Below are 27,977 nucleotides of genomic sequence, written 5' to 3'. Positions count from 1 at the left end.
TATGTGTACTTTAAGAATCAGTGGTACTTTATGTCCATCAACAGATGAATGGATAAAGAAGATATGGCACATATATACAATGGAATATTACTCAGCCATAAAAAAGAAACGAAATTCAGTTATTTGTAGAGACGTGGATGGATCTAGAGTCTGCCATACAGAGTGAAGTAAGTCAGAAAGAGAAAAACAAATAACGTATGCTAGCACATATATACGGAATCTAAAAAAAAAAAAAAAAACAAGGGTTCTGAAGAACCTAGGGGCAGGAGAGGAATAAAGACGCAGATGTAGAGAATGGACTTGAGGACACAGGGAGGGGGAAGGGTAAGCTGGGACGAAGTGAGAGAGTGGCATGGACATATATACACTACCAAATGTAAAATAGATAGCTAGTGGGAAGCAGCCGCATAGCACAGGGAGATCAGCTCGGTGCTTTGTGACCGCCTAGAGAGGTGGGATAGGGAGGGTGGGAGGGAGGGAGAGGCAAGAGGGAAGAGATATGGGAACATATGTATATGTATAACTGATTCACTTTGTTATAAAGCAGAAACTAACACACCATTGTAAAGCAATTATACTCCAATAAAGATGTTAAAAAAAAAAAAAAAAAGAATCAGTGGTACCTTAAATCAAAATTTAGTGGAAGACACTTAGGGCTGGTGGTGGGCGCTCTGACTGGGTTCCAGACTAGGCAGGAGGAATGGAAGGCAGCTGTAGAATGTTAGCCTGCATAGTTTCCCTCAAGATCTGCCAGCTTTGCTAATTCCGAGGGCAGATTTCAGTATCTGTGATGAACGGTCACCTGGCCCTACCCCTTCCTCTACCAGGAACACCTAATTCTTTACTCCCATCCTATAAAGTTGTAGCTGAACAAACCTCTCTCACTCTGTTCCTTGCCCATGCTGTTTGCCCAAGGAATGGCTTCTCTGTTCTAACTTTGAGATATCAATTTTAGAAAAATGTCTTCTCTAAATGCAGCTCTGGAGATCATGAGCATAACCAGTATAAGAGTTCTTCAGTTGCAGGTAACATGAACTTAGTCTTTTTTAAAATTTTTATTGAAATACAGTTGACTTACAATGTTGTGTTAGTTTGAGGTGTACAGCAAAGTGATTCATTGATTCAGTTCAGCAAAGTGATTTTTATACATATATATATATATATATAAAGATTATTTATATATATTTAGAAAGAATATATATATACATATTTTCTTTTTTAGATTCTTTTCCATTATAGGTTATTACAAGATATTGAGTATAGCTCCCTGTGCTATACAGTAGGTCCTTGTTGTTATCTACTCCATATATAGTAATGTGTATATTTTAATCCCGAACTCCTAATTTCTCCCTCCCCCCCTTTCCTCTTTGGTAACCATAAATTTGTTTTCTATGTCTGTGAGTCTATTTCTGTTGTGCAGATAAGTTCATTTGTACCATTTTTTTAGAGTCCACATATAAGTGATAACATGATATCTGTCTTTCTCTGTCTGACTTACTTCGCTTAGTATGATAATCTCTAGGTCCTTACTTACGCAAAAAAGAGAAAGGGAGAGAAAAGCCCTTGTCGTGGCTCGGGGGGTAGCTCACAGGGTCAAAGGAAAAAGCTATTGATCTAGATCTCTGAAAAGATGATAACAAAGACTCTTCCAGGAATCAAGGTGTTAAAAACTAGGGACAGTCTCTGGGGTCACCACCATCTAGACATACTCTAGCTGTTTTTCAGTCCTGGGGTCACTCAGTTCAAGAGTGATATTCCCAGGAGAGAGCATGTGACTGTCTACTTTGGGGCACATACAATTTCTTTCTCCAGGAGAAGACAGAACATCTTGTTTGAGAGTTCCACCAAGACTGTATCCAATTGGAGAGGTGTAATTTGCCAAAGTAATATCCACATATTGTCCACTCAATGTCCACCATCACACCTGAACCTTCAAACTAAGTCACATCCCCTTATTATTCATTCCTATAGCATACGATACTTCTCTTGCAGAGCATTTCTCACAACAGTAAATTACTAAATTTCTGGGCCATCGTTGTTTAATATCTGAGTTTCCTATCATCTGTAAACTCCATGAAAAAAAAAATTCAATTCTGTCTAATTCATCACTGTTTTTCTCAGCACCTGGTACAACACTTAGCACAAAGGTGCTCAATAAATATTTGCTGAATACGTGAACACTTTTTACCTTTGTTTTGCTATTCATTTTTGTTAATACACACACACACACACACATACACACACACACACATTCTTACTTTAGTTGAACAGTAGGCTCCTGTGGGTAGAGTCTATTTCCCCTTAATATTCAGTAAGTATTTACCAAGAGTGGATGATGTCCAGAAACATCCAATTCAGAAGCAGTTTGATTCAAAAAACATTTATCTGGCACTTAGTATATGCAAGATCTATTACCTGTCCTCTGGGGGCTTACTACCCAACACGGGAGGCAGACAAATGCACAAGTCATCATAATACTAGGCGAACACTGGAAATGGATGCAAAAGGGGTTAAAAAATGAGAGAATAGTCAGAAGGCAAGAGAAGGCAAGATTCATTGTAATGTGGGAAAGCAGGAAGCTTGGCCCAAATATTTTTGACCACAAAAAAGGGTGGGCAGCAGACTGGGACACAATAAATGTTTTTGTGTAAATTAACCCCTCAATGAGTTCATTATAAGCAACTTAGAGAACACATCAAGATAGTAAATGGTTATTTGCACCTGGCCTCTTTAACCTAAATGAAATGAAGTGATATTAGTTAACATGTGCTGCTATATAGAGTCCATAGATTTTTCTCTAAAAGGCTCATATCTGATAGGAAAAAATGCATCTCTGAAGGATAAGAAGACCAAGAACCAAGATGTCCTTTCAAAGGGTAGCATAAAAGCATAGCCATTTTCTTGGGGCAGATCACCTTAAAGAAAGCCTAATAGTAAGCAAGTCTATTTCAATATTTAAATAAGAAGGTAAACTACAAATTCCTAGGGGTGTGTAAGACTGTTAAAGTCTTGAGGATTTTGAGGAATGGAAGATTTTTGAACCACCATGGAACATAAAAGCAGAGAAATCAGTATAAAAAAAAACAAAAAACAAGTCTTACATAGAAGAAGCAATTCTTCTCCTAAGCACTGACTTTTAGTTAGGACAGATTAAGAATGCAACTTAACTTTTATTAAAGGATGAAAAGTTGGAAGATTCAGCTATAGAGGGCAGTGCTTGATGAAAGAATCTTCTGGGTGGTGGCCAGAAGGGAATGGCCTGGGAGATGCACATAAGCGCTGGATGAGATGCTCAGTAAATAAATCTGTACCCAACTCCTGGCACGGCATGAAGAGTTGGGTTTTCTTCCCTCTGTACAGTATAAACCCCGCAATAGAGCCAAATCTTGTATTAGTTTTGCCAACAGTATCCTTTCCATGCTGCCATTACCCAGTGGCACAGCCAAGTGGAAACAGATCTGTTTGTTTACCCAGTAAGAAATCCACAGAGGCCACGGTCATAAAAGCTGGTACAGGCAAGGGGCAGAATATCCCATACACTCAGAGAAGAAAGTCAAAACTGTCGAATAGACACATTATATATGAAGGGGATGATCACTGCCACTGGCTTCAAGGAGAGTTTGTCTCTTCTACTTAATATGAACACAAACATGTACGTTAATTCAATCTGAAAGCATGATTTGATATTTTTCAATATCATGATATATTTATCGACATCAATTGACACATGTTAACGACATGGTTTTAGAAGTGCCAATAATTTCTGATAAATATGCATAAGGCATGAAAAAATATATAATTAAAAATATGCGGGGTCACCACAGTAACAACAGCAACAAACACAGAGAGATGCTCCATTGGTGATCCTGACTACTTTGGCATCTATAAAAGGAAGCAGGTTTCAGTAATCTCAACCAAAATTCTCTAAATATCCTTAATAAAGGTAATATCACATTTCCCCACAAATATGACTTCAAATGTCAATTTAATCTACTCAAATATTCACAGCATGTTCAATTCTTAGAGGTATTACACTGAAAGACTTTTGAGATTGTAGACTTATTTTTGGTTTATTCCTTTTTTAAAAAAATATGAAGGGCTCATTCTTGAAGATTAGAAAATCCTAATTAAACATTGGCTATAAAAATCCCCAAAGGTATGAAGACACCATGGACTTCTACTCGCAGCCAAGTTCCAATACCTCACCAACGCATAACTAACATATAACTAACGCTTGGAGAGAAGTGCTTTACTTTTGAGGCAGAAAAGAGCTCCTCACGAGGGCAGAGAAGACACACAGCCTAATTGAATCCACTTTATTTCTGGAGCAGAGATTATTCTCTCTACTTCCAGGTTGAGTTTTGGCTTTTATGGAGAAAGATTAGGGAAGCAGATCTGATCATTCAAAACCCCTGCCTCATCTGATCCACATTCTCTACAGGGTCACTTCTTAGTGTATCAGAAAGATACATTTGGTATCACATTTATTAAACACCCCCATGTGCAGGCACCTTACTTGCTTTCCTTTCTATAACCTTTAATACCCTATCAGATTGTTATTCTAACTCTCATGTTACAGAGGAGGAAATAGAGGCACAAGAGGTCATACCCCTGTGTGCAGGTCAAGAGCAGTGATTCAAACCCTGGTTACAATCCTGCTGTATGCTTCTTCCCCTAGCTTCACGTGATTTCAATGGGACGTTTCTCGCTCTCTGAAATTTTGTGTAGTTCACCTTGATGAGGTCACAGAATCATCCTCTGAAAGATCTCTGAGCATTTAATTGGAGGCCAGTGCTACATTCCTCATTTTGGCAACAATGTGGTCAAGGTGGAAAGGAATAAGTGCTTGGTCTGAGAGCTGGCAAATTCCATCAGAGAGACAGCTGTCCACCTCCGAGGAACACCACCCAAAGGCAGCCCGCCACCAAGGTATCTGACTGAACCACAAGTTAGAGACGCATTTGCTGTCGCCCACAGACATATGGTTTCATATCACTTCCCACGGCCAAAATTATTTTAAAAATCTCTATGATTTGAAAGACTCGCACACTCCAACGTTTCAAATTTAGAAAAGAGTAAGATACAGAAGTGTCCCTCCACCCTTGCTCACCACTTTGCCCACAGGCTCTCCAAGACAAAGATCGTGAAGTATTGCCCCCTCTAGAACCTGCTTGTCATCTATTTATAAGTCTGAATCCTGTCCTGAATGGACTTGGGAGTAAGCAGTGACTAATGTTGCTGAAGAAGGAAGGGGTGTTGTCATCAGGAGGAAAGATGCACAGAATTTTTCTTTGGCCAAGAGAACCCTGAATGCTGATGCTTCCTTAGGAAGAAGCATGGCTAATTCCAAATACCTCAGAATTTTGGTTGTTGGTTTTCTGATATCTGTTGCTAAAAATTAATCAAATTCTTTCTAAAAATGGCAAGTTCATTTTCAACTCTTAATAAAGTGAAGTACGGCTGGTACTTGTTAGGTGTTGGTTACATTCCAGGCACTCAATAGGGCTCTACACGTGAGGTGCTACACCTCATTTCAACCTCAAGACTTTTCTATGAAGTAAGTACCATCAGTAACTCACTTAGAGGCAGGGAAGCTGAGGCTTAAACATGTATCTTGCCCAGCCAGCTGACAGGTAGCAGAGCCAGGCTCAAATCCAACCAGCCTACTCCAGAGCTTGCCCCACTACATTTTATTGTATGATAAACAAACAAGAATCTTGGAAGGAGAATAAAGGCAGGAGAGGAAAAGATAAATCCACTTCATGCTCCCTTTGGACATGACTAAGAGACAATTGCTAAAGAATTGCATTTGTGTTTTACATCATGAGCACCAAACTAATGAAAACCTTAGGAATGTCATCTGTCGTAAATCACTTCATAATCCTCTCTTCTTCCTCACTTTTTAGAGATCATAGTTTTTCTAAATGTTTAGGCTATGACCAACAAACGACTTCTGAAATGCATGACACTGAAGATTAAGATTTCCTGAAGAGTCCCAGGACATGAGGAAGTAAAGAGAATGTCAATGTAGAGTGTTGGTTGTGGGCTATTTGAGGGTGGGGCAACCCTGTCTTGTTCATTTTTCCAACCTCAGCATGCCGTGGAGTGGTGAGCTAGACTAGGTGATTGATCCTGTCTGATGTATTCTCCACTGAGTCCTCAGAGGACAGCTCCTGCCACAAAACAGATACTCACAAATATTTGTTGAGTGGATAAATTCACTCAGTTGAATGTAAAATGCATAAACTGTATAATATAGAAAAGACTTATGTAAGAAATAGGACAAACTATGCATTTCATTTCTATTACACCATGCCGTAATTACATGGTATATAGGTACACCTCCTTTGTTTTGATATGTGAAAGTAGCACAAAAGTAAGAAAGTCGGTTTCAAAACACTTACTGCAAAGAAGAGAAATATAAGAAATGGAGACACATAGAGTTGATGAATATTCCTAGGAAAAGTAATTTCAAAGATTCAATATAGAAATGATCCCAGGATATCATGGTTTTATTTTCATCATTTGTTATATTTTGAGAGGAAAAGCTGGTTCTTCTAACTCCTATAGACCTGCTCCTGCCCCACTCACCAGCAAAAAATAAAACTAGAATGTTTCTTTGTATGGCTTTGTGACTGTCAGAGAGCTAAGGAGGAAATGTGATGAATTTTGACAGGGAATAATAATAATAACTTTAAAACTCCTTTATTTATTCTTTAGTACCCTCTCTGGAAAAGGGCACGTATAGTAAGAATGGCATAAAATGACAAATATAATGGCACTGTAATTTCAAAGAGTACAAAATGTTAAAAATTTGATAACCATTGTAAACTAACCTCATAATTACATTTATATTGAAAATGTCATCACCTTTTACCTATATATTAAATATATGAAATCAATTTTTAAAGTGTTTAAAAACTGATTTCATATATATATTTCTTTCCTCTGATAGGTACAATTGTGCTATTTTGCTTTTACATTGCATGAAGTATTTCATTATATAAGCTAATTTCAAATATTGTTAAACAAAAGCATTAAATGATTTTTACGTTCACTTGTTAAATGTTCAAATATGGTCACATTAAAGGAAACAATTTTAGCTTTCAGCCATCTACTTGAAATTTTTAAGTCATCTTTTTTTTCCAGGCTGCAAAAGTGTATTACCAAATAAACTGACAAAACATCTCAACAACTAGCAGAAACGTGCAATTTTAATGCCTTCTAATCTCACAAATCAATATGAGGTTTTTGTGCTTGTGCATGACCTTCTTCAAATTATCCCCCCATTTTGGCTGAATCAGAACGAGTGTGGGCTATTTGATAAAAAACCCTAAGTGTGTGAAATAAGAGCTCTCGCCTCTTCTGCCAGACTCCTCTTGACAGAAAGATGATAGAAGCATCACATCCCTGAGAGAGTAAATGCAAACTGACAAGAGATGAGCCTTTAGATGTTGAATATAATCTTGAATTGTGCTTGAAGTGTCTTATTATCTTGTCTTTTGATGTCTGAAGGGGTGGCTCATTGTTAGAAAAAGGAAAACCCTCACGTATCTTTGCCATCTTTAAAAATTGTTTGGCCTTTAACAACTGCTCTCCCAACGAATGTCCATTTCTCCTGACAATAAATATGGCAGGTCGTCGGCAAGTGACAAACAATTTACTTTACATGCCACACTTTTATGGGTTTTGAGAGCTCCTGTGGAAGTGTATTTTAAAAAGCCCAGAGAAATTAGCGGTATTACCAATGTTAAGTAGATTGGTGTCTGTGGGCGTATACTGATGTGAAGTTACTCGTCATGGTTATTTCCTGCTGCTTCTGGTTTTATATCTCACGGGTCCTAGATTCAAAATTCAAGTTCCTTATTTATCATGGACTAAAAATAGCCAGGGAAAATAAAAAAAAGCAACCACGAAGTCTGATAGATTCCAGAATGCACTCATGCCAATTTCCAGGGCACATGGCACTACTCAGAACAGTATACAAACAAAAATCCTTTTTCTAAGTAGGATATGCAGATCAACATTGAGCTTGCTGAATTTTGCCTTTTATCTCAGACCCTTCAGCACTTTTTAATTTCTGCCATCCTTCTGGGTACCCTTCACCCTTCATATCTACCATTTGTCTTGTGGGTTTAGTTTTAACTTAAAAGTTTAATGATGTTCCCAGTCAATAGGATTCCTTAGCAGCTAAATCACAGTCATGCTAGCTTTCTGTCACCGAGCCAGATTTTGTGAAAGCTTTCAAGATCTTTTCTCAGACCTCTGTCACTCTAAGAATCCATGAGAATTCTCAAAAGGACCATAAACTGTTACAGGGTTCAGATTATTGCATCATTATAAAAACATATTGATACACTACAGATGACAAGATGGGTAGCTACCATCCTAGGCTAGTACAACCATCTCAATGCCATCAGCAATCTCCAATCTGACCAGCTCTTTTTTTTTTTTTTTAAAGCAGGCAGCTGTTGACATTAATCCCTTTTAAAGCAATGCTTAGTTTTAACACTTTTCTGATTGCCTGCAGATTCCTATTGGATTGTTACGGAATTAGTATGAGCGTAGAATATAATGGGAGAAGTAAAGATCCCAAACTAAAGCAAAGAAATAGACCAGTATACCTGAAAATTTCAACAATCCCTTAGGTACCTCTTAAGAATAAAACTTGCCTTAATTTTAGAAGTCAGAATAAGATGAGCCAGTCTACACCCAAAACAATGATGTATGTTTCTTCCCAAAAGTGTGTGAAAGTTTTCCCACATAATCAAGATGATCCCTATTCTGAATATTTACCCATGCGTACATAACAGTGCAGTATATAAATATAATTAAATGGAGCCATTAAAATGTTAGCTTTATTTGATATTCCTTTCATGCTTCTCATTTTGAAAACTGGATATTTCCTTTTGGACATATTTCTATTTTGCTAAAAGAAATTAGATATACTAAAGAAAAAAATGCAGGTTTGTAAAAGGGCATTTCATCCCATAGACCACTTCTGCGTCAATACATTTTTTAATACAGGAAAATGTGATTTTCTATTCGATTTTTTATTTTCTTCTACCCTCAGTTGGTTTTGGCAAAAATTCACTCCGCAATAATAATTTTTCATGCTTTTTAAGTAGCTTCAAATGTTTGCATTTTTAAATCAAATTAATCCTTTAGCTCCTCTTCTACCTTAACAGTGATGTGCAATAACCCCAAACCATTAATTTATCAAAATAAATCTTGCCATATTGATAGTAAAAGACAGATCACCACATATATGGCCATCAAGAACTGCAAAAGGAGATAAATTACACCACACTATTTTAACAGCAAATGTTTCAAAAATGATTTTTTTAAATCATATCAACCATCCATCCTATCTTGATATGTGTATACGTAAATGTATATTTAGGCACGTGGAATTCTTATAGGAATGTGTAACCAAAATTATGCTTACTAACTCTTGCACCAATGCCTTTTACTTAAAAAAAGAAAAAGAAATGTTTATATTGTAATGTATGCATATCCCACAAGTAGACAAATATTTAAGTGCCCAAAATTTAGCATCTTCTTTAGCATGGGCAAGTTTTGTATGTTTTAAAAATGTGTATCTATTCCATATAAATCAAACTGTGCAGAAAACCCCAGATCTCTTTACTGAATTAAACTGCACAATTTCTGAGAAACCCTGTCGTCTCCTCTGCTCAGTGAATAGCAGCTTCAAAGAAGACACTGGAACTTGGATTAAGCCCAACTATGCCTGAAGCAATACCATAATATAACTAGTTGTCCTTTATTGGCAAGCTATTAATTTTATTAAGTTTATCTGGAAACTATTTTTTAAAATATACATAGGTACAGGAGAAGTACGTTTAAGTGATGTATGGATAGAGTGAACTAAAAGCTTATTATTATAAATTAGACTTCTTTAATTTTATGATAGAGAAAATACATTCATACAACAAACTGAGCAAGACAATTTGAAGTGTCACATGAACACAGGAGAAAATATGAACACAGAGTAGACACACATGTTTTACATGGGTAGTGCTACATTTATTCACTGTGCATTCACAGTGCCTAAGAAAGAAAATACAGGAAAACAAAAATAAAGTATGGAAGTGATAAGAAAATGGAAAATGTGCATTGTTATTTTAAAACACTGTATTAATACTAATCTTTAAATACGGGTTTCTTGGCTTTCACAAACTTTTATCACAATTGGGTTTTTTTCCCTCATTAATAGGATGAAATGAAAATAACACAAGATATTTGGAAAGTACACCAATCTGGAAAATACGATTATTTCACAGCAAAAGAAGAAATGCTCAGAAAACTACAAATACCAAACAATGTCTAGCAGGACAAATACATTCATTAAATTGTTGAACTGTTTCATGTCGGGTATCATTGGTAAATGATAAGTGTTCTAAAAATATCTTAATATTCTACCTCATTCTCAGGCTAAATTACCAGGTTTTATTTTAATTATTCACCATCTTAAGGAATGCAGGTTTCATTATAGAATCCCATTTTCAAATGGTCTTCAGCACGACAAACCTCTTAAGAATTTAGTATATGTAATGTATTTAGTTATGTAATGATGTTACTTAGTTTCTCTAATTGTAATCTGAGCATTTTTCTCATATTTTCAAATAGGTTTGATGGCAGTGCAGTCCTCTAATAAAAGGGACTCAGACTGTATTAGTTATGCTGTTCCAGGTAGCTAAGTTTTTAATGAAAATAAAAACCAGTATGTTCTTGCCACTCTAGGACCTTAAAAGCTCTTTGACTAAGAAAAGTTGGAGCATGGATTTTCTTTTAAATCCTCAGATGAAATACAGACATTCATCTAACATCTAGGGTTTTTTTTTAAAGTATCAGTTAACAATTAAAAAGGGATGTTAGCAGCTAGTTAGCAGCTATGTGCCTTGACTGGGTAGTTTTTCAAAATGAGTTTTGAACACTTACCCAAAAAGTTAATTTCCATTTCCCTGAGAATGACAAACTTTCTTCAACCAAAAGCGGTTCAGTGTTATTTTTTCCTGACCTCTGTGTTCCCATTAAAGACTTAGTCCATGTTTCATAGCTCACAATATTGCCACAACATAGAGAGAGATGTCACCAAACTAGTGTGCCCTTGTTTCATATTTGTATGAAATCTGACTATTTTTCAGGTGGACTATCTCTTTTTTATATCAGTTATTTTTTTTTATTGAAGTATAGTTAATTTACAATGTTGCGTTAGTTTCAAGTGTATAGCAAAGTGATTCAGTTACATATATGTACATATATATATTATTTTTCAGATTATTTTCCATTATAGGTTATTACAAGATATTGAGTATAGTTCCCTGTGCTCTACAGTAGGTCCTTGTTGTTCATCTACTTTATATATAGTAGTGTGTATATGTTAATCCCAAACTCCTAATTTATCTCCCCCCCACCTCCCGCTATCCCCTTTAGTGATCATAAATTTGTTTTCTATGTCTGTGAGTCTATTTCTCTTTTGTAAATAAGTTCAGTTGTATCATTTTTTTAGATACGTTTTCTTCTGACTTAGAGAAGCAGAAGGTGGGAGTTTACATTTAAAATATTGAGTCAGGTCAACAGGCGTAATAAACACACCTCATCAGAAGCCCCCATATTGCCAAAGCCCAAATACTCCTTTATGAATGAATTTTAATAGAAACATTACGTGAAGCTATTCCCAAAGAAAAGCCCAGTGTTGACAGATTTAGAACCTCATTCAGACTCATAGCATAAGGTATATGTGCAACTGTAAAATACCACCTCGAAACAAAGTATGCTCACTTATTTCCTTCTCAAAGAAAAGACATTGTAAATTTAAAAGGGAAAACATTTAAAAAGTAAGACTGAAATGGCTTTAATAAAAGGAAAGCTGAAAAAAACACCAGTGAAGTATAGAACCTAGGAAGACAACAAATGAGAAAATTCCAGAGCCACGTTGGCTGTTAAAGAGAAAACCCATCCACCCATCTGCTGGAGAATGGCAACTGTTACTATGAGCATTCTCTAGCTACCTCTGCCTTTGGATATTTTTTAAAAATTTATTAACCTGACAGCAGGAAACTTTACACAGATTGCCCCCTGACAGGGTGCCAGTTTGGTATAAACACTTTGCTATCTTTTTCTTTAGCATAAGAAAATCAAGAAGCGTGTGAAGTGGAGCCAGGTGCATATTTGGGCAAACATGCCGGCTCCTCTGACCGCCCCCGTTCCCAGGGAAGGCCCAGATAATCAGGAGCAGCCCCATGGCAGAACTGCATCCTCTACCCTTCCTCCTTCACATCTACTTTCTTTTTAATGTGTGAATGTCTGATGTATTATTAATCCCCAAACATAAACCAGCAAGGTCGCCAATCAAAGAAAATACCTGCTCTCTCACAAATTATCTGTTTACTGTCTAATAACCAGCAAAGTCCACTGCCAACAGTCACTTACATCTCATTTTTGAAGTGGGGGAAAATATTTATTTGGTCAATTCTCGAAAAAGAATAATGCTCACTCTATCATTAAATCAGGTAATTGGGAAAGAAAGCAATCTACTTAAGGGCTGAGCCTTGGGAGCTTGAATCCGAAATGCACCTCTATTTATTAATTATGACACAAACTGAGCTGCACGAACTACAAAAACACTATGTTGCCACATAACTTTTAACTTAAAACATCCCAGACGATAAAAAGACTACAATGGGATCATTTTAAGGGATGATGGTACAGAGTAATGTCATTTCTAATACTTTGTCTTCTTTCAGATTTTTTATAGGACCATTTAACAACAAGGACAACAAAATATAAGCATCCTAGCAATCAAAATGAAAGAAAAAGTGTCAATCTGTATCAGCATTTTGATTCACTAATGTGTTACCAGGTAGTAGCATCCCCAGACACTGCAATATAGAACTTTCTTCTCTATACAGAGGTCTGACCTGAGTACCCCAGGCATGGCAAAGAGATGGAAAAAGAAGGCACTGAGAAAGTCCCCACTGAATCTTATGTCATGTATTGTGCACTTCCCTCCATCAAAGTGCCCCGTAGAAATGAACACAGCTCAATGTAACGAACATGGTGAGAAGTTTGAACATCACTGCCATTTGATAAGAATTTATTTTTATTTCCAAGATTACATATTAATGCTATTTAAAGTGGATTTATTTATCAATGCAGTATCTCAATGTTTTCCAGGAGTCGGGGACACTAAACTAAATTTGTCTAAACACACACACTGGATTTTTTAAAGAAATACCTTGGTGCAGTAGATTTTCTTAAACGTTAAGAAATGTCTCTAAATGTGCATTTCCCCCTCAGTAGTCAGAGAACAGCACCACGAGGGCTTGTCTGAAGCACCACAAGGGCTTGTATGAAACCATAATTGATTTTTGACAAATACCTTATTATGCATCTCATTTACTTACACAAATACAGGTTTCTACTGGTTTCTTTTTTTTTTTTTTAAATAACTGGTTTAGCCTCAAATCTATTACTCGGATTAGTTAGCTGATTTAAAAAGATGCTGTTTTAATGTTTCTCTAACAAAACACACTCTCTTCAGTGAAAAAATTAGTATGCATTTTCAATGGCTATAATACTGAAACTTTAAAAGATCCAGAAACATGGTTCATATTTTCAGTAAATCTATTTCTCCAGGGAATTTTCCTCATCAACTCCCAGCTAAAACCCTCTTGGGCTTAAGCTCCATTACTGATTACTTGGCCCCAGCGTATTTTATCAGAATATTATAAATATCAAGGCATTGAAAGATGTTTAAATAAAGTAATAAAGAGAGTGAGTGATGCTATAATGAAGGCCTCCACTTATGCACAGGCAAGAGGCAGGTTCACCACTAAGTGCAGTCCTTATAACGCCCAACCAGTGACCCCCACGCTGACCTGCAGAGACCACGGTCTCAAGGGTGACAGACAATTTAGTCCTTTATCCTTTTGTCATTGGAAACGACTCCACTGCCATAAATTCTAATCAAGTCAAACTGGATGGCAATTTAAAAAAAAAAAATCTTCTAATGCATGTTTCTATGAGAAAGATAACGGAAAGGGAAGGAAAAGAAAAACCCTACAGATACTGCATTTTCTAGCTAAGAATCACTGACCCAACTTTCAACCCTTTTGCAATAGTTCACAGATAAATGACGTTGAAAATACCCACTCTTACAGGTATCATTGCATGCAATTTCTTTTAACCTAGAGAAATACAATATCATAAGAGAAAACCAACCACCAATTTTTATTTCAGGCACAAGGCTTATAAATGGTTTTTTTGTTTGTTTGTTTATGTCTCAGCTCAAGGCTTTAGAGCTGTGTGCCCAGTTCCCGTGCAGTGTGGTACCACTAAGAAACTAACCCAGCCACCCAAGGTAGTTGGGACTTGAAGAAAAGCAATCATGAGGTTCAACTTGAAACAATAAAAATATTCCCAGGAGGAGGACTGTTAATAAATCATCTTTCGAATTTCAAATATATATGAGAGAAAATATTTAGGGCATGTTTTATACGATCTCACTTCTTCTGCTGAGACTGCATGGGAAAACTTTAGTACAGATATTTTTTCTAGGGATATATATTATTTTTATCCTTTCTGGGGCCATTTTCCTCACCAAGCTGTTGATGCTACCATTTGAATTTTAGCATCCAACTTGACTGAATGTGGAGCACTGAATTCTTGATGGGCATAACTAAAACCGAAGCACCACATTGACACGAGCGCTAGAAATGTCACTGGAGACACACAGCCACCTTATCCCTTTGAGACTGTTTGCCAAAGGCCAGTTCTGAGAGTGGTTTCGGATATGTACATCACTCATCACATATTAAATGACCAGCCCTGCGTGGTACCACTCATCTGATCACGCAGCTGAAACACAGGGAGACACAGAACCAGATTCTCTGATAATACCTCCTGACGTGCAAGTCTACTCTCCTCCATACTGTTTCCTACGGCTCAGAGCTTTGCATAATACAGTCAGGAACTGAAAAAGGAAGAGCTATTCCACAGGCTTTACAAGAATAAATAATGTACCACTTAATGATATCAGAGAACGAGCTAACCACACATTTCTCAATGAAATGAGGATTCATCCCTCCTAAGTTGTACTTTAGTTTCCATGGCAGTTCAAGTTAAGCAAAACATTACCTCTGATGTAATTTCTTTATAAAACACAAGGGCCCTTTTCTGAACTTTCTCTTTAGGCTGGCATATGGCTTCTGGTTTCTCCTTCTGTTATTCTGAGCTTCTCAGAACACTGAAACATTCTGCACAGTGTGTTTCCCTTTGGATGCTGTTAAGTGCAGAGGTGCAATTTAAGGAGAGGCATAAAAAGGCCCAATGGTTCCTTTTTATTTGTTTATAAACAAATGGAATTTCCTTTGTTTATCCATAGAGGGCATCCGTTTTAGCCTTCCTCCTGTAGTTTTGGGCTGAAGGTGCCATACTGTGAGAGAAACAGACTTGTCCTCTGGACTGCTAATTTCAGCAAGACACAAAAGGGGGACTATACTCCAAAGAAATCCATTTATACTGAAATTTCGGGTACAATAAAAAATGGAACTCTTCTTGTCTCCTCTCGTTGGTAAATGTCTCTCCACAAAAGTAAACAGACCAAGATATACAAAAAAAAATCTGTCTTAATCTGCTCCTTTCACTCCAGAAGCTCAGTTTTCAAAAATACAATGAATATGCTGTAAGAATGATGGTTTGAGAGAGTATGTTAGAAAAGCACTGTTTAGAGATAAACCTGGATGCTCTCAGTTATTCGTGAAGAATATAATTCTTCATTACCAAGTGAAGAGTATAATCACAACTATATACGGAAACAAAAAACTTGAACATACGTCAAGTAAAATAATGGTCCATTAAATTACTACCCATTAAGTGTTGCCAAAGTTGCTAGTAAACTAGTTGCTTTCTAGTAAAATTCTGAGAATTATACTAGAAAGTTTTAGCCAGTTACACAGACTAGAGTTCCTAATGCTAAGTCCCAATAATACTAAAAGGTGAGAGCATAATAGACCCAGTAGCTAAGGAAACCTGAGAGACCAATGAGATAATAAATGGTAAGATTACTGTAAAATGAAATGGACAGAATGAATATTCAATTAATTTTCCATCGATGAGAATTTCACAATAAAATCACAGCTTACTTTGTAAAAAAAAAAAAAAAAAAAGCATTCTTTTGGGCTGCTTTCTATTCTGTCTTTCTCATATTGTCTCCAATTTTTTTTCTTAAGTTTTCAAAACTGTTCATCTACTGGTTTCTTTTAACCTATTAGGAAACTGGAAATATTCACATTGTGTTTAAAAAGCACTCTAGAGACCAAATAAAAGTGAATAAACAAGAAATAGTAGATATAAGATGTAGATTTTGCTGGATTCTCTCTCACAAACTCAGAAGGTGAGTATTCCAAAGTAAAGATGAGTACCTTCTAAAACCTGCTAAGATTTCTAAACTACACTATGATTCCTTAGTTTACCCCGTAAAGATTCCACTTAAGATATATTTTCAAAGAACTTTTAATCCAAATTTCTTTGACCCCCCCCCCACCTTGGATTTTTTTAAGCTTATTTCTCTACACATGCCAATCAGTAAGAGGTGACATAACAAATCTATGACAATTTTCAACATTGGAAAATCTAAACAAATGTTGAAAAGCCAAATTAATTACCCTTCCATTGGTTTACTTGAAAAAAAAAAAAAACAAGTTGAGGTTTTAAGCCAAAGTCTACAAAAAGCATTTACTTTTAAAAAATGCACGCAAAGTTTAGGAACACATAATCCATTATCTTCAGTTACGTTGAATTCACAATTGATTAGTTTTTAAAAGTCAGAGTGCTTAGTATTAGTATATTCAACATCAAAGAGGCTGGAGCATGGCTTTTGCCTTCCTGTAATTTACAGTTTTATCTGCCTTCTCTTACTAACCCCTTGAAATGAAATGAGTGTTTTAGGACATAATTCTTCTTACACAGATAAAAACTTAGACTACAACAAAATATTTCTTTAGAGTAAAAATGCTAAAACCTTAATGCCTAGGTATGGAAAATTTATGTCAGAAGTGGAATTGCCGCTTTTGCAAGAAAGGGTCATATGAAAAAATTTCTTGAAACTGGCATCTCTTACACTCTTAACTACAAAACAGTATTTTACCAACAGAAAATTTGATACAGAAAGTTTCTCTGCAATACTCCTCTAATGTTTGACTGAGTATTTAAAATCAGAGGAAAGCTCCTGTGTTGAAGCTGGCCTAGAGTTGCCAAACTAAGCTGCATTTTTCTATAGTTTTCTTTTTTTAAGCTCATCTTTTTAACTGAATTAATGACTTTCTTAATAAAGGAGTCTATGCCATGATGTTGTGTTTCTTTACAGTTCAGGCACTTGACAGTTTTTAACCTGTTCTCTGCCTGATCAATACATATACATCTCTCAGGTATATATATCAGGTTAGTATATATATGTATGAACAGGTTAGTATGTGTTATATATGTATATAGATAATATCTATTTAGTGTCAGAAGTATATAAACACTTGGAAATAATTAAAAGCAAGTGTTTCAGGAACAACTGGTCTGAGAGCCTAATGTCACTCTATCCCATAAAGTGCTTTCCCAGCAGAGACATCTATCACCATCCATCACTCAGTCACGCGCCTCAACACAGCCTGCTCCCCTTTCTGATTAGAGATCACAGTTGCTTGAGTTGGCTTACAGAGTGTCATCTGTTTGAATGACAGATGTCTTTGCTGGAGTGGCACTCTGCTTGCTCTTGTTTTGTTTACGAAACGAAGATTTCTAAAAAGGTTCTGGGCTGCCTCCACATTAGGATGAGGCTATAAACCTCTGATAAAGGGGAGCGGCGGGGGCGAGGGATGCCAAGGACCTATTTTCTTCCCTCATCACCCTTTTAAAAGAAGAGATGTTCATTCTAATTGTGATTACAAAATGTTATGTCTTTGTACCCTTCCCGTAGCCACCTTTGTTTACCTGGCAGAGAATGACCGGTATTGATATTTTTCAGTCCCCCTCTCTGGTCTTTTGACTACAGATAATAACTCTTTACTCTCCTTCCCCTTAACAAAAGGCTGCGAAGCAACCCGAAACCGAGTCGATATTTATTCAATAAACGTTAACCAATTCTCACAATGGAACTGATTTCCTGATGATGATTCTCCTCTTCTTTTTTTCCCCATGATCTCTAGCCTGGGGACGCTAGCAATATCTGACCAGTGCAAAGGGGCAGGAGGAAGTTCCTGGTTGGGAAAAGTTTGGAGGACACCCTCCCAGCCAGCTGGCTTCACCAGCTGGGGTGGTTCGGCCCCTCCAAGATGCCGAGGTCCTCTTTGGTACTTAGAAGAAAATGGAATGAACAACAGGGGGAAAAAAAAAAGAAAAAGAGGAGGGGGTGAGGGTGTGGATGGCTCTTCCGGACATCATGGTAGGAGTGAAATGAAATACCTAGACAGACTTACCGAAGAGCTTGCTGGGAGTGTCCTCGCTGTCATTTGATTCCACGGGCGCAAGCAGGGGCTCATTCAGCTCGCTGTCTGAAGTAGCAGCCTTGTCCTCACCTCCCAACTCCGCATTCATTTCACTCCGCACTGACAGCAAGGGCTTACTGACTTGTCCAGCTATCATTGGATCCTAGGATGGGGGAAAAGAGTGAAGGGGAGGAAAAAAAAAAAAGTGGCTGCTTGAGTGTGTGCGTGTCCTCTGTCTCCCTCTCCTCTCCTCTCTCTCTTCCACACACAGACTCTCCCTCTCTCCCCTCTCTCTTATCTCTGACTGCTCCCGCTGTTATTGCTGGCTGCAGTCAAGTGAAGAGCTATCACAGATCCGAGTTCTCCATGCCTCCCCACCCTATTAAAGCTCAACTAGCATGAGAGAGATGCAGGAGGCTTCTGAGAAAAAAAAAAAAAAGAGAGAGAGAGAAAAAAGAAAAAACTTCTTTGAAAGCAACCTAACCAACACAGCTTTAATTGTGGGATGTGCTTTTGTGCAAATGTTTTTACACCTTGTGCTGTCTTGAATGCAAGAAGAAAAAAAAAAAAAAAAAGAAAGTGCGGGGTTTGTACTTCGGCAACAGACTCAAAAGGAAGGAGCACCCTAGGGAGGACCCAAGGGCTATTTTAGGAAGCCCTCTCCCTGGGGGAGAAGCAATTAAACCCTATCCCGAGAGCAGAAAAAAGAGACAGGGAGAAAAGAGTCCTCCAAAGGCTTTCAATGGAATGAAAGAGATTTCTTATGTAAATTCTAGCAGCACCCTTAGAAGTTGACTTCGCTGGTCCCAGATTTGGGACTTCAGCTGACCCCAAATCAAATGAACACTTGAAAGCAAACAACAAAAGAGATGAAAATTGGTTTACAGTTTTTGAAAGGAATTGGAAAAATACTTACAAACTCTGTTCAATAATTCGGATACCTAGAGCAACCTATGCCCAGAGCATTAAAGAAAAAGAAATCAAAGATCACCTCCGAAAAGGCAAACTTGACCCCCCAATAATTTAAATCTCCTTTATCTTCAGCTCGTTAGGAGGGCATTTTAGAATCAGCAATATTTTTCCAAGGGCAGCCTTTTATTCCATTTGCAAACTAAGACGCATGCTATTGTGGTGGCACAGGTATCAGAGGCAGAAGGGAGAGAAAAGCCGGAAGTGCCCCTTTTGCGTGTTCTGGGAGCTATTTATTGCCAAGTTCATGCTTAAATGGCTCCTGAGCAGGAGACAGGTGACCAGCGCAGGGGCAGGTAGGGCCGCATGCTGTCTTGTCCCATCATTACATTGGTTGCGGTAAGCCTGGGGTTATTTTTTTTTAATGTATTCATGCCTGAAAAGTGAATTTGATATGACACATGATAATCTATGAAAATGTTAATCAATACAAATAGTTTAAGCTGTCATCAAATTCACTTCTTTAGTCAATACTCATACCACAGAAAACAATGTCACTGTCACCAGGGCTTAATTTGCACAGCACTTAAATATTGGACTCTGTGCATCAATGCACTTCTTCTTCAAATACTGTAGGTAAACACATTTTCTCCCTATTTAAGTCTGAAGCACTCAGCACGCATTTAGCTGAGCCGAATCCTCCCTTTTGAATACCTTGATAGGTCCACTGGAGGGCAAAATTAATACTTAATTGAATCTCACAGTCATCAAAATAATCAATACTTTTTTATTATTTATTCTTTACAGTCTGTTGACTGTTTCAAACCTCTGAGGGAATGGTGGAAAGGATTCATGGCTTTGAAACACTGTCATTTAACAAGGTAATTTTCAGTGGGGCATTAGGGGTTGTGAAACATATAATAAAACAAAAATGGTGGCTTATAATAGGAAGAAAGAAAAGAATTATATTTCTGCCATCTAACAAAACAGGATAAATAAAAAGCAAGTGCAGAGAGAGAGCGCGAGAAAGGAGGGGGACGAGGGATGGAGGAAGACTGGCTTTTGAAGGGTTTTATCATATCAAGAGCAGAGCCGAGCTTTCATAATGCTGACATTTCTCATCCTGACAATCCTAAACAAGTAGAAAGGATGAGATCGCAGATATCATCTTTCATCACATTCTCCAGCTTAAGAACCAACATGACAGCTTCTCTCCCCTTTACACTGTTAATTACTAAATAAAATACTACTCTCTGTCAGCATCAGATTATTGCAGATAGCAACACAAACATTTCTCCATTGTCTCCCCCACTGGAAATGGTTGAGACCTACCTTGAACTCTTTAGAGAATAAATTAGGCTTGTCTCACTGTAGTGTAAATATTTGAAATGTAATCAATGTCATCAATGCGGTCGATTCACAGTATTGTCAGCCTAAATTTGCTGGTGATAGATTAGCATTTCACTTACTGTGTTTGGAGGTGGAAGTTTGGAGCACTTGAAAATGGGGGGTTGGGGGGAGGAGAATGGGGCAGGCAGAGGGGAAAGGAGACACAAAAGTCTCCAAATTTCCCCCGATTTCTTTCCTATGTATCTAAGAAAGACCACGTGTTTGGATTCTTCTGATTCGGTAAGCAGAGCGGAGTGAGGTAGGAAAGGAAACACTGCTTTACCTCATAGCTTCACATGAAGGAAAGGGACCAGGTTTAAATTCTAGTGCATTTATTTTACTCTATAAAAGGTTGAGTCCTCAATCTCTCTGATTTAAAGGAGCGGGTGTGACTCATGCCTTTGAGACACCCAGTCTCTGTGGCCACACTGCTCATTTGAGCATTTTTGAAGATGGTGTTAATGGTAAACTTGTGTTTAGAATGACATTCACTACCCTCGTGATAAGCCAAACATGGTTATGCATGTATCAGTGAGTACCTGGGCAGACTTAAGAAAAGGATATTCTATTCCTGCTTTATTTGTGAATGGTCAAACTGAATCCCAAATCCCATAGAGGAGCTGAAATGCAGCTGCTAAGTTCAAGTGCACTTAAATCTTTTAAGATGTTCAGTCTGGCTGATGTGTGCAAAGCATGTACTGGCAGATGGTGTATACTCACTGACCATTAGCTCTTCTTCTTTAAATTACTTTTAGGTACCCTCATCCATGGCTAGGTTCCCAACTAGTGCCTCTCAGTGACTTGAGCTTCGAAAATTCAGGAGTTTGTCATCCAAGTACTCATTTGATTTTTCATCTTACAAAATGCTTTACGTTTTCCCATGATGCAGTTGTAGGCCACATATATATGTGCATGACATGGTTAAACAGCAAAGCCCCAGAGAGGCAGAGAGCAGACAGCTTTTAAGCACAGCTATAGCCACTGGGGGGTCCATTTGAAAATGCGTCACAAGCAGTAACCCCTGAGCACGGTCTTATAAGTGACTGGGGTGGGCGTACCTCTTTCAAGCAGCACTTGGCTTGGAAGTTGTTTTCTCCCTGCCAAACGCGATGTCAGTCTGTGAAATCCTTTCTCCCCGAGTAAGGAAAGGATTTCCAACATGCACCGACGTGGGCGCTTGCAAGAATGTTAGAGAGCTACAACTTTCACATGTACAAGGTTTGCTGCAGCAGCAGATAGGAACAGAAAGAGCTAGTGCAGGCAAAAAATAGTGGGTGAAGACTTCTTACTTGGAAATCTGAAATTGTCACAACTAGCGTGGTAGAAGTTGGGACTTCTCTGCAGTTTGTTCATCGGCCCTGACTGAAGAAAGGGACTTGTCCAAGAAGGAACAGTGTCAAGTATAAGCAAGAACAGGAGATGCATGTGCCAATACAGGAATTCACAAGGGTCATAAGAGACCCAAGAAGCCAGACAGTAAAAAAAAGAAGAAATAAGAGATGTAGATTCCATTAGCAAAATCTCAAAAATTTTCACCATGTCCTACCATGAAAGGACTGCAGTCAGCATCAGAACCACACAGCAATTATTTAAACCTCCTTTGTGCATTGTTAAAAAATAAAAATAGATTGCATGTATTGAATGCCTCTACCAAATAGGCACCTCAGATATACTTAATGTCACTCAAAGTATGCAAGGTATTAACCCCATTTTAGGGAAAAAGGACTGAGACTCAGAGAGGTTATGTGACTTACCCCACAGCTAATAAGTGGTGAAGCTGTATTTTGAACCCCAGTAGATTTCATTTCCAAGGATCAGCATCTTTTTATACAGCACCCTCTACTGCGTGAAAAAAACCGAGGCTCATGGACTAGGTAACCCATGGGGTTTCCCAGAACTTGAATTATGGACTGGGAAGGGTGTTAAACCCTGGATAACCGATTCCCACAGTATGCTGTGTATACTATCTTCTTCTCTTCAGACTCCAGAAAAAAAAATACCTCTCTGTCTGACGCTGCTTGGGTAAAATCCATGGGGTGACAGGGAATGGTAGACAGGACATCAGAGATTGTCACACTCTACATAATCTTAGCAATCACTTAACCACTCTCACCCACGGTTTTCTCATCTGGAAAATGAAAGGGTCAAAATAAAACAGTATTTTCCAAAGTGCATTCCACAGAACACTTGTCCTAAAAGAGATTCTACAATAAAGGATTTTTGCAATCATGCCCACGCGGAAAACACAGCAGACAAGTCTACCAGGAAAGAAATCAATTCAACTCTGCCTAAGGTAGCACTTCCCAGAATTATCTGACCATGGAAGACCTTTTCCTTAGTCTTTATTATATTATCTAACGGATCTCGTGCTTCTTGAAACATCTGAGACTGTGCCTGCTTAGGTTACAGCTAATGTCAATTACAGTTCTAATTTTTAACTATTCTATAATAATAGGCTAGACGCCTTCAACAAATACATATCTGTCCAGTGCTTCTCACATTCTTTTACCTGATTAATGTTCCTTACCGTTTATTCATATACAGTTATACACAGCTTAGTGTATACTAACTGTAAATACTCTCTTCATATGCTAATTTCTGATACCCTTTAATTCTTAAATAAGGATGTCCCCATGTATTTCTGTTGTAAAACCTTTATTTGAAGAGCAGATATAGGGCACTGTGCAAAGGAAAGAATTCGACTTGGGCTTTCACCAGGCTGTTAAAAATAATACCAGATAAACAAAGATATAATTCAGCTAAAGGCCTTCAATAATTTAACCAACAGAGTTTTTGTAAGCATAATCATTCTCAATTTATAGTCAGGGAAACTAAAGATAGGGAGATTATTATTAACTCAGCAAAACATCCGTGTCCGGTGGCAGCCACGCGATGGAAATACCCTCGCCCCTCTAAACTGAGCTTGAACTCAGTCCAGCATATTTTTATGTACATACAAACCAACTATGAAGCAGGCAATCAGAACAGCTTTGAGAAAAATATAAATAAGATAGGCAGGCAGGCAGGCAGCCTTCAAAAATCCAAGGCAACAATTCATTTGGTCACAAAGCGCCAGAGTAGGGCAAAGTTGCACTCAACAGATCTATTTCTAGAATTCGATAGAAAAATTATATCCATTATAAAGAAAAAAAAGTATATTGGGTTTCCCTCCCCCCCCCCTTAAAATGCTACATTTCAATTTAGGAATCAGTGGAACAAATTACCTACAGACAATTTAAGATGCAAAGACAGCATCACATTTTGTATTTAATTTCTCCCACTGAGAAGTAAAAATCAAAATCATAAATGAATGAAGAGGAAGAAAGTTGACCTTAGCGGGTTTAGGGAAAAGGAAACTTCAAGTGTGGATTCTGTTACCTTAGTCATGGAAAGAAAAAACAATTTTTCTCTTTCTTTAACCAATTACCAAATATTATTAAGGTTAGTTAATGAAGTTAGTTCTCAATATGAAATTTAATGTACCAAAGAATGTTTTCCCCCAAAAGTTACAAAGAATTTCTAATTTTTCTAAGTATTATGCAATACTTCCTCCTTCTATCAATAAGTTTTAAAAAGATATTCTATTTGACTTTTGGAAATAAGACCATAGTTTATTTTTATGTTTTTCTTTATATGTGTGTATATATAGCTAAAAATTCTGAAAATTAATGAAGATCACAAGACATTAAAAACACCATAAATTTACCCACCATTGATTGATTATTTTATTTTAAATGTCACTTCCTAGACTGCAAACAAAACTTGTTTTGAGAAAAGCTGGAAAGCCCACATTTTTAGCAAATACTCAACAGACAAAAAAATTGCATTACAATAAATTTAATTACAAAGCTCAAACATATATACCCTTGATAACCCCACAATAGATTGTCACAGCAACATGCTGATCCCAGCCTAGGCTGCCTTCTTCAACCCAGTCCTCACAACTGTTTTTTCTTTCTCGTCTCTCTACTTTTAGTTAGTGTGGCCAACATTTTATTTAATCTATCCCATAATAAAGAAGATGAATATTTGTGAAAATCAAGCAGGGCATTCAAAACTCAAAATAAATGCTGGGCTTTGAGAGTGAAGTACTGAGGAAACTTCAGGAGACTTCATGGATATCCCCTGATTTAGCATCTGCATGACTGGCCGTGAATCACCATCTCTTTCATCTTGGACTCTGTACCAACATGGCTTTACATATCTCAAGGGAAAAATATGAGACCTGAGCGAGGTCATGTACAGATACTGCATGTGAATATGTTTTGAAAGGTAGAAAGTGTTACACAGAGGGACCATTTTTCACCACACCTCTGCCCTCATTAAGGCATCCAATGGACTGCGAGTTGTTTTTCTTTCCATGCCTTCCGATTGGGCCAGAAGTGCACACTACAGCGGATGCTGCCATGTGCTACCCAGATCCCTGCTTTAGGACCAAGGCACTCATTTCCCAGCTGCCAGGAATGCTGGCTAAGGATGGCTCACCCCTGAGTCCTTCCCAGGAGCTGCCTTTGCCTAAAGGGACCGGCCTCTTCCAAGGTCAAGTCCCTTCCTTAAGGGCAGCCTAGATTCTGTCTTACAGCCTTCAAAGACCAAAATACTTACTCTCTGCCCCTTTACAGAAAAGGTTTTCTGACCCCTGAGGTCCACCCTGGGCTCGGTCAGCTGCCTTGAACAGCACTCATGCTCCAGGGCTGGTGTTTCATCAGGAAGTCCCTGCTCCAGGCGTGGCCCCCACAGATGCCACAGCTACCTCTGCTCACTGCCCACCACCCCCGCACCCTACATTTTGCTCATCAGTACAATTTATGTGAATTTTGACTGAAACTGTTGATCAGCATGAATGGAGGTTAGAAATGAGTTCTCACTTGGTTAAATTAGTCATATTCAAGGTATACGTATTGGCTAAAATATTTTGGAGACGTTCCCCACCCTTGAGTGATTGCAACCAGAGAATATTGAGAATCCAGCAAGTCCTGTTGCTTATGCTCTTGGGGCTAGTGGCCTAAGGTTTGACCCCCAAACTGTCCCATGTCCAATCTTTGGGTCAGAGAGTTCTAGTTGCCTAATGCTGACCGTGAGGGAAACTCATCTTGCTTCTAGAATCTTGCCATACCTACTTTAATGAACCTTCCATACCAGATGTGCTCTGTTCACCCAAAATGACAAAGAGCTATGACTTTATCAAGCTTACAGACAGGCTGAACAAACTATTTTGGGATGATTAATAAGTTGGGGGATAATAATATTTGGGGATATTTAATAACTATGTTATTATGGCAGCTTTTGGTCTCAGAGCTTGATTTCATTATAACCAGGTAGGAAGGCTTTGGGGATATAGCAAGGTCTCCCCCATCTCGAATCATTACTGACTGCCATCAACCACTAAAAAGAACCCAGTAAATGTGCAAATAAAATCTGGCTTAGGCCACTGCAACATAACCCACTACACTGGGTGACGACCCACAGTGTCTTAGGGAGCAGGCATGGTCATTTACAGAGTGAAATAGAGTCCAGAACCCCTGTTCAGAAGATGCCTTGGGCAACTTACACTGTTGCCTCCACCAATCCCCAACATTTTATCTAGGGGATAGTTAGTTAAGATGAATGCCCAGAACCATCTTGGAAGGATAAAATAAGATTGCAAAATATCTGGGCTTCCCTGGTGGCGCAGGGGTTAAGGGTCCGCCTGCCGATGCAGGGGACATGGATTTGAGCCCGGGTCCGGGAAGATCCCACATGCTGCGGAGTAACTAAGCCCGTGCGCCGCAACTACTGAGTCTGCGCTCTAGAGCCCGTGAGCCACAACTGCTGAAGCCTGCACGCCTGGAACCCGTGCTTTGCAACAAGGGAGGCCACCGCAATGAGAAGCCCGCGCACCACAACGAGGAGAGGCCCCCACTCACTGCAACTAAAGAAGGCCCATGCGCAGCAGCGAGGACCCAACACAGCCAAAAGTAAATAAATAAAATAAATTAAAAAAAAAAAAAGATTGCAAAATATCTGATTGCTTTGGTGTCAGAGGATGGTATTTCGTTTTGTACATATGGGCACAGTTTAAGAGTCTCTTGTCTTTTTGTTGAGGTTTGTTGAACTTCAGTTAAGCATACAATCTCCTTCTCCCCTGTCAGTTGCTACAGAAAGAGTTTCTATCTTTCTCCAAGTCCCACCATGAGTGCCACATCCTCTTAACTATGCTAGTGGTCTAGAGACAACTCCAATTAAAGATTAGAGCATCAGACACAGCTGTATTTAAACAAAAACAAGCAAATAAACAAGCAAAACAGCCCATCAACGTAACATGAAATAACGACAACATAATCAATCAAACAGTAGTCAGCGAGTTCTGGACTTCTACAAAGCATCTAGTGTACAGATAGACACACCTCATCTAGCTCATCACCTTGTACCTCTATAGCTCCTTTGCCCCCAAGAGGTTAAAATGACTATATGCGTGATGCTTCATGTATACTTATCTGGGAAGAAAGGGAGACACTGATATTGACAACCTAATAGCACCATCAATTCAATTTCCTGCTGCCTTTGTGAAAAAGCATCAATAAGAGTTCAATCCAGGCTCATCAAGATCTGGTCTTCTGGTAATGGGGTTATACAGCAGTATCGACATTGCATACACATACCCTATATTCATACATTCTTTATAATCTGACGGCTTCAAATAGGTATCAGAATTTAATCAGAAAACAACTCAGATTAAAATGGACTTGCATTTAGAGATTTGAATGTACAGTTACTAAGGAGTTACAAAGAAAAAACAACCTATATTATCCTAAAAAACGTACTTTCTAGCATCTTAAAAATTCTAAGAGGTACTTTAGAGAGAGAGAGAGAGAGAGAGAGAGAGAGAGAGATAGATTAGATAGATAGATAGATAGATAGATAGATGATAGATAGGTAGATAGATAGATAGTAACCTTTTGCAAAGGTGGATGATACAGTTGGTTCACGGAATGGAAAGACTTGGTCTCTAGTCTCAGAGTTTTCAAAATGAGCATTGAACTGAGAAGACCTAAGGTTTTTAGGGAGGTACCTCTAGGACCAGGGGAGGACCAAAGGAGGCAGGGGAGGACCAAAGTGCCCACTCCCAGTTTTTAACATCATATTGGCTTCTCTCATATATTCTGTATGGAGACTTCAGTGTACTTAAAGAAAGGGTTT

The 27,977-nt window shown here is 38.2% G+C and overlaps 1 protein-coding gene across 2 annotated transcripts in view; it reads right to left on the bottom strand.

The window, feature by feature from the left end:
• The window catches only part of POU6F2 (POU class 6 homeobox 2), a 468,326-nt gene that overhangs the window by 349,624 nt on the left and 90,725 nt on the right, over positions 1-27,977 (bottom strand). The window contains exon 2 of one of the 2 annotated variants that reach the window (XM_059932888.1): positions 18,492-18,663. In XM_059932888.1, the coding sequence (XP_059788871.1) occupies positions 18,492-18,663 (172 nt within the window). Of the gene's footprint in view, positions 1-18,491; positions 18,664-27,977 lie in introns of those variants that run through there. The other variant, XM_059932889.1, reaches the window with a different exon arrangement.

The sequence above is a fragment of the Balaenoptera ricei genome, chromosome 9 (assembly GCF_028023285.1).
Source record: "Balaenoptera ricei isolate mBalRic1 chromosome 9, mBalRic1.hap2, whole genome shotgun sequence".
NCBI lineage: Eukaryota > Metazoa > Chordata > Mammalia > Artiodactyla > Balaenopteridae > Balaenoptera > Balaenoptera ricei.
Note: the sequence above shows the minus strand (reverse complement) of the source record. Positions and strands in the feature narration are given on the sequence as shown.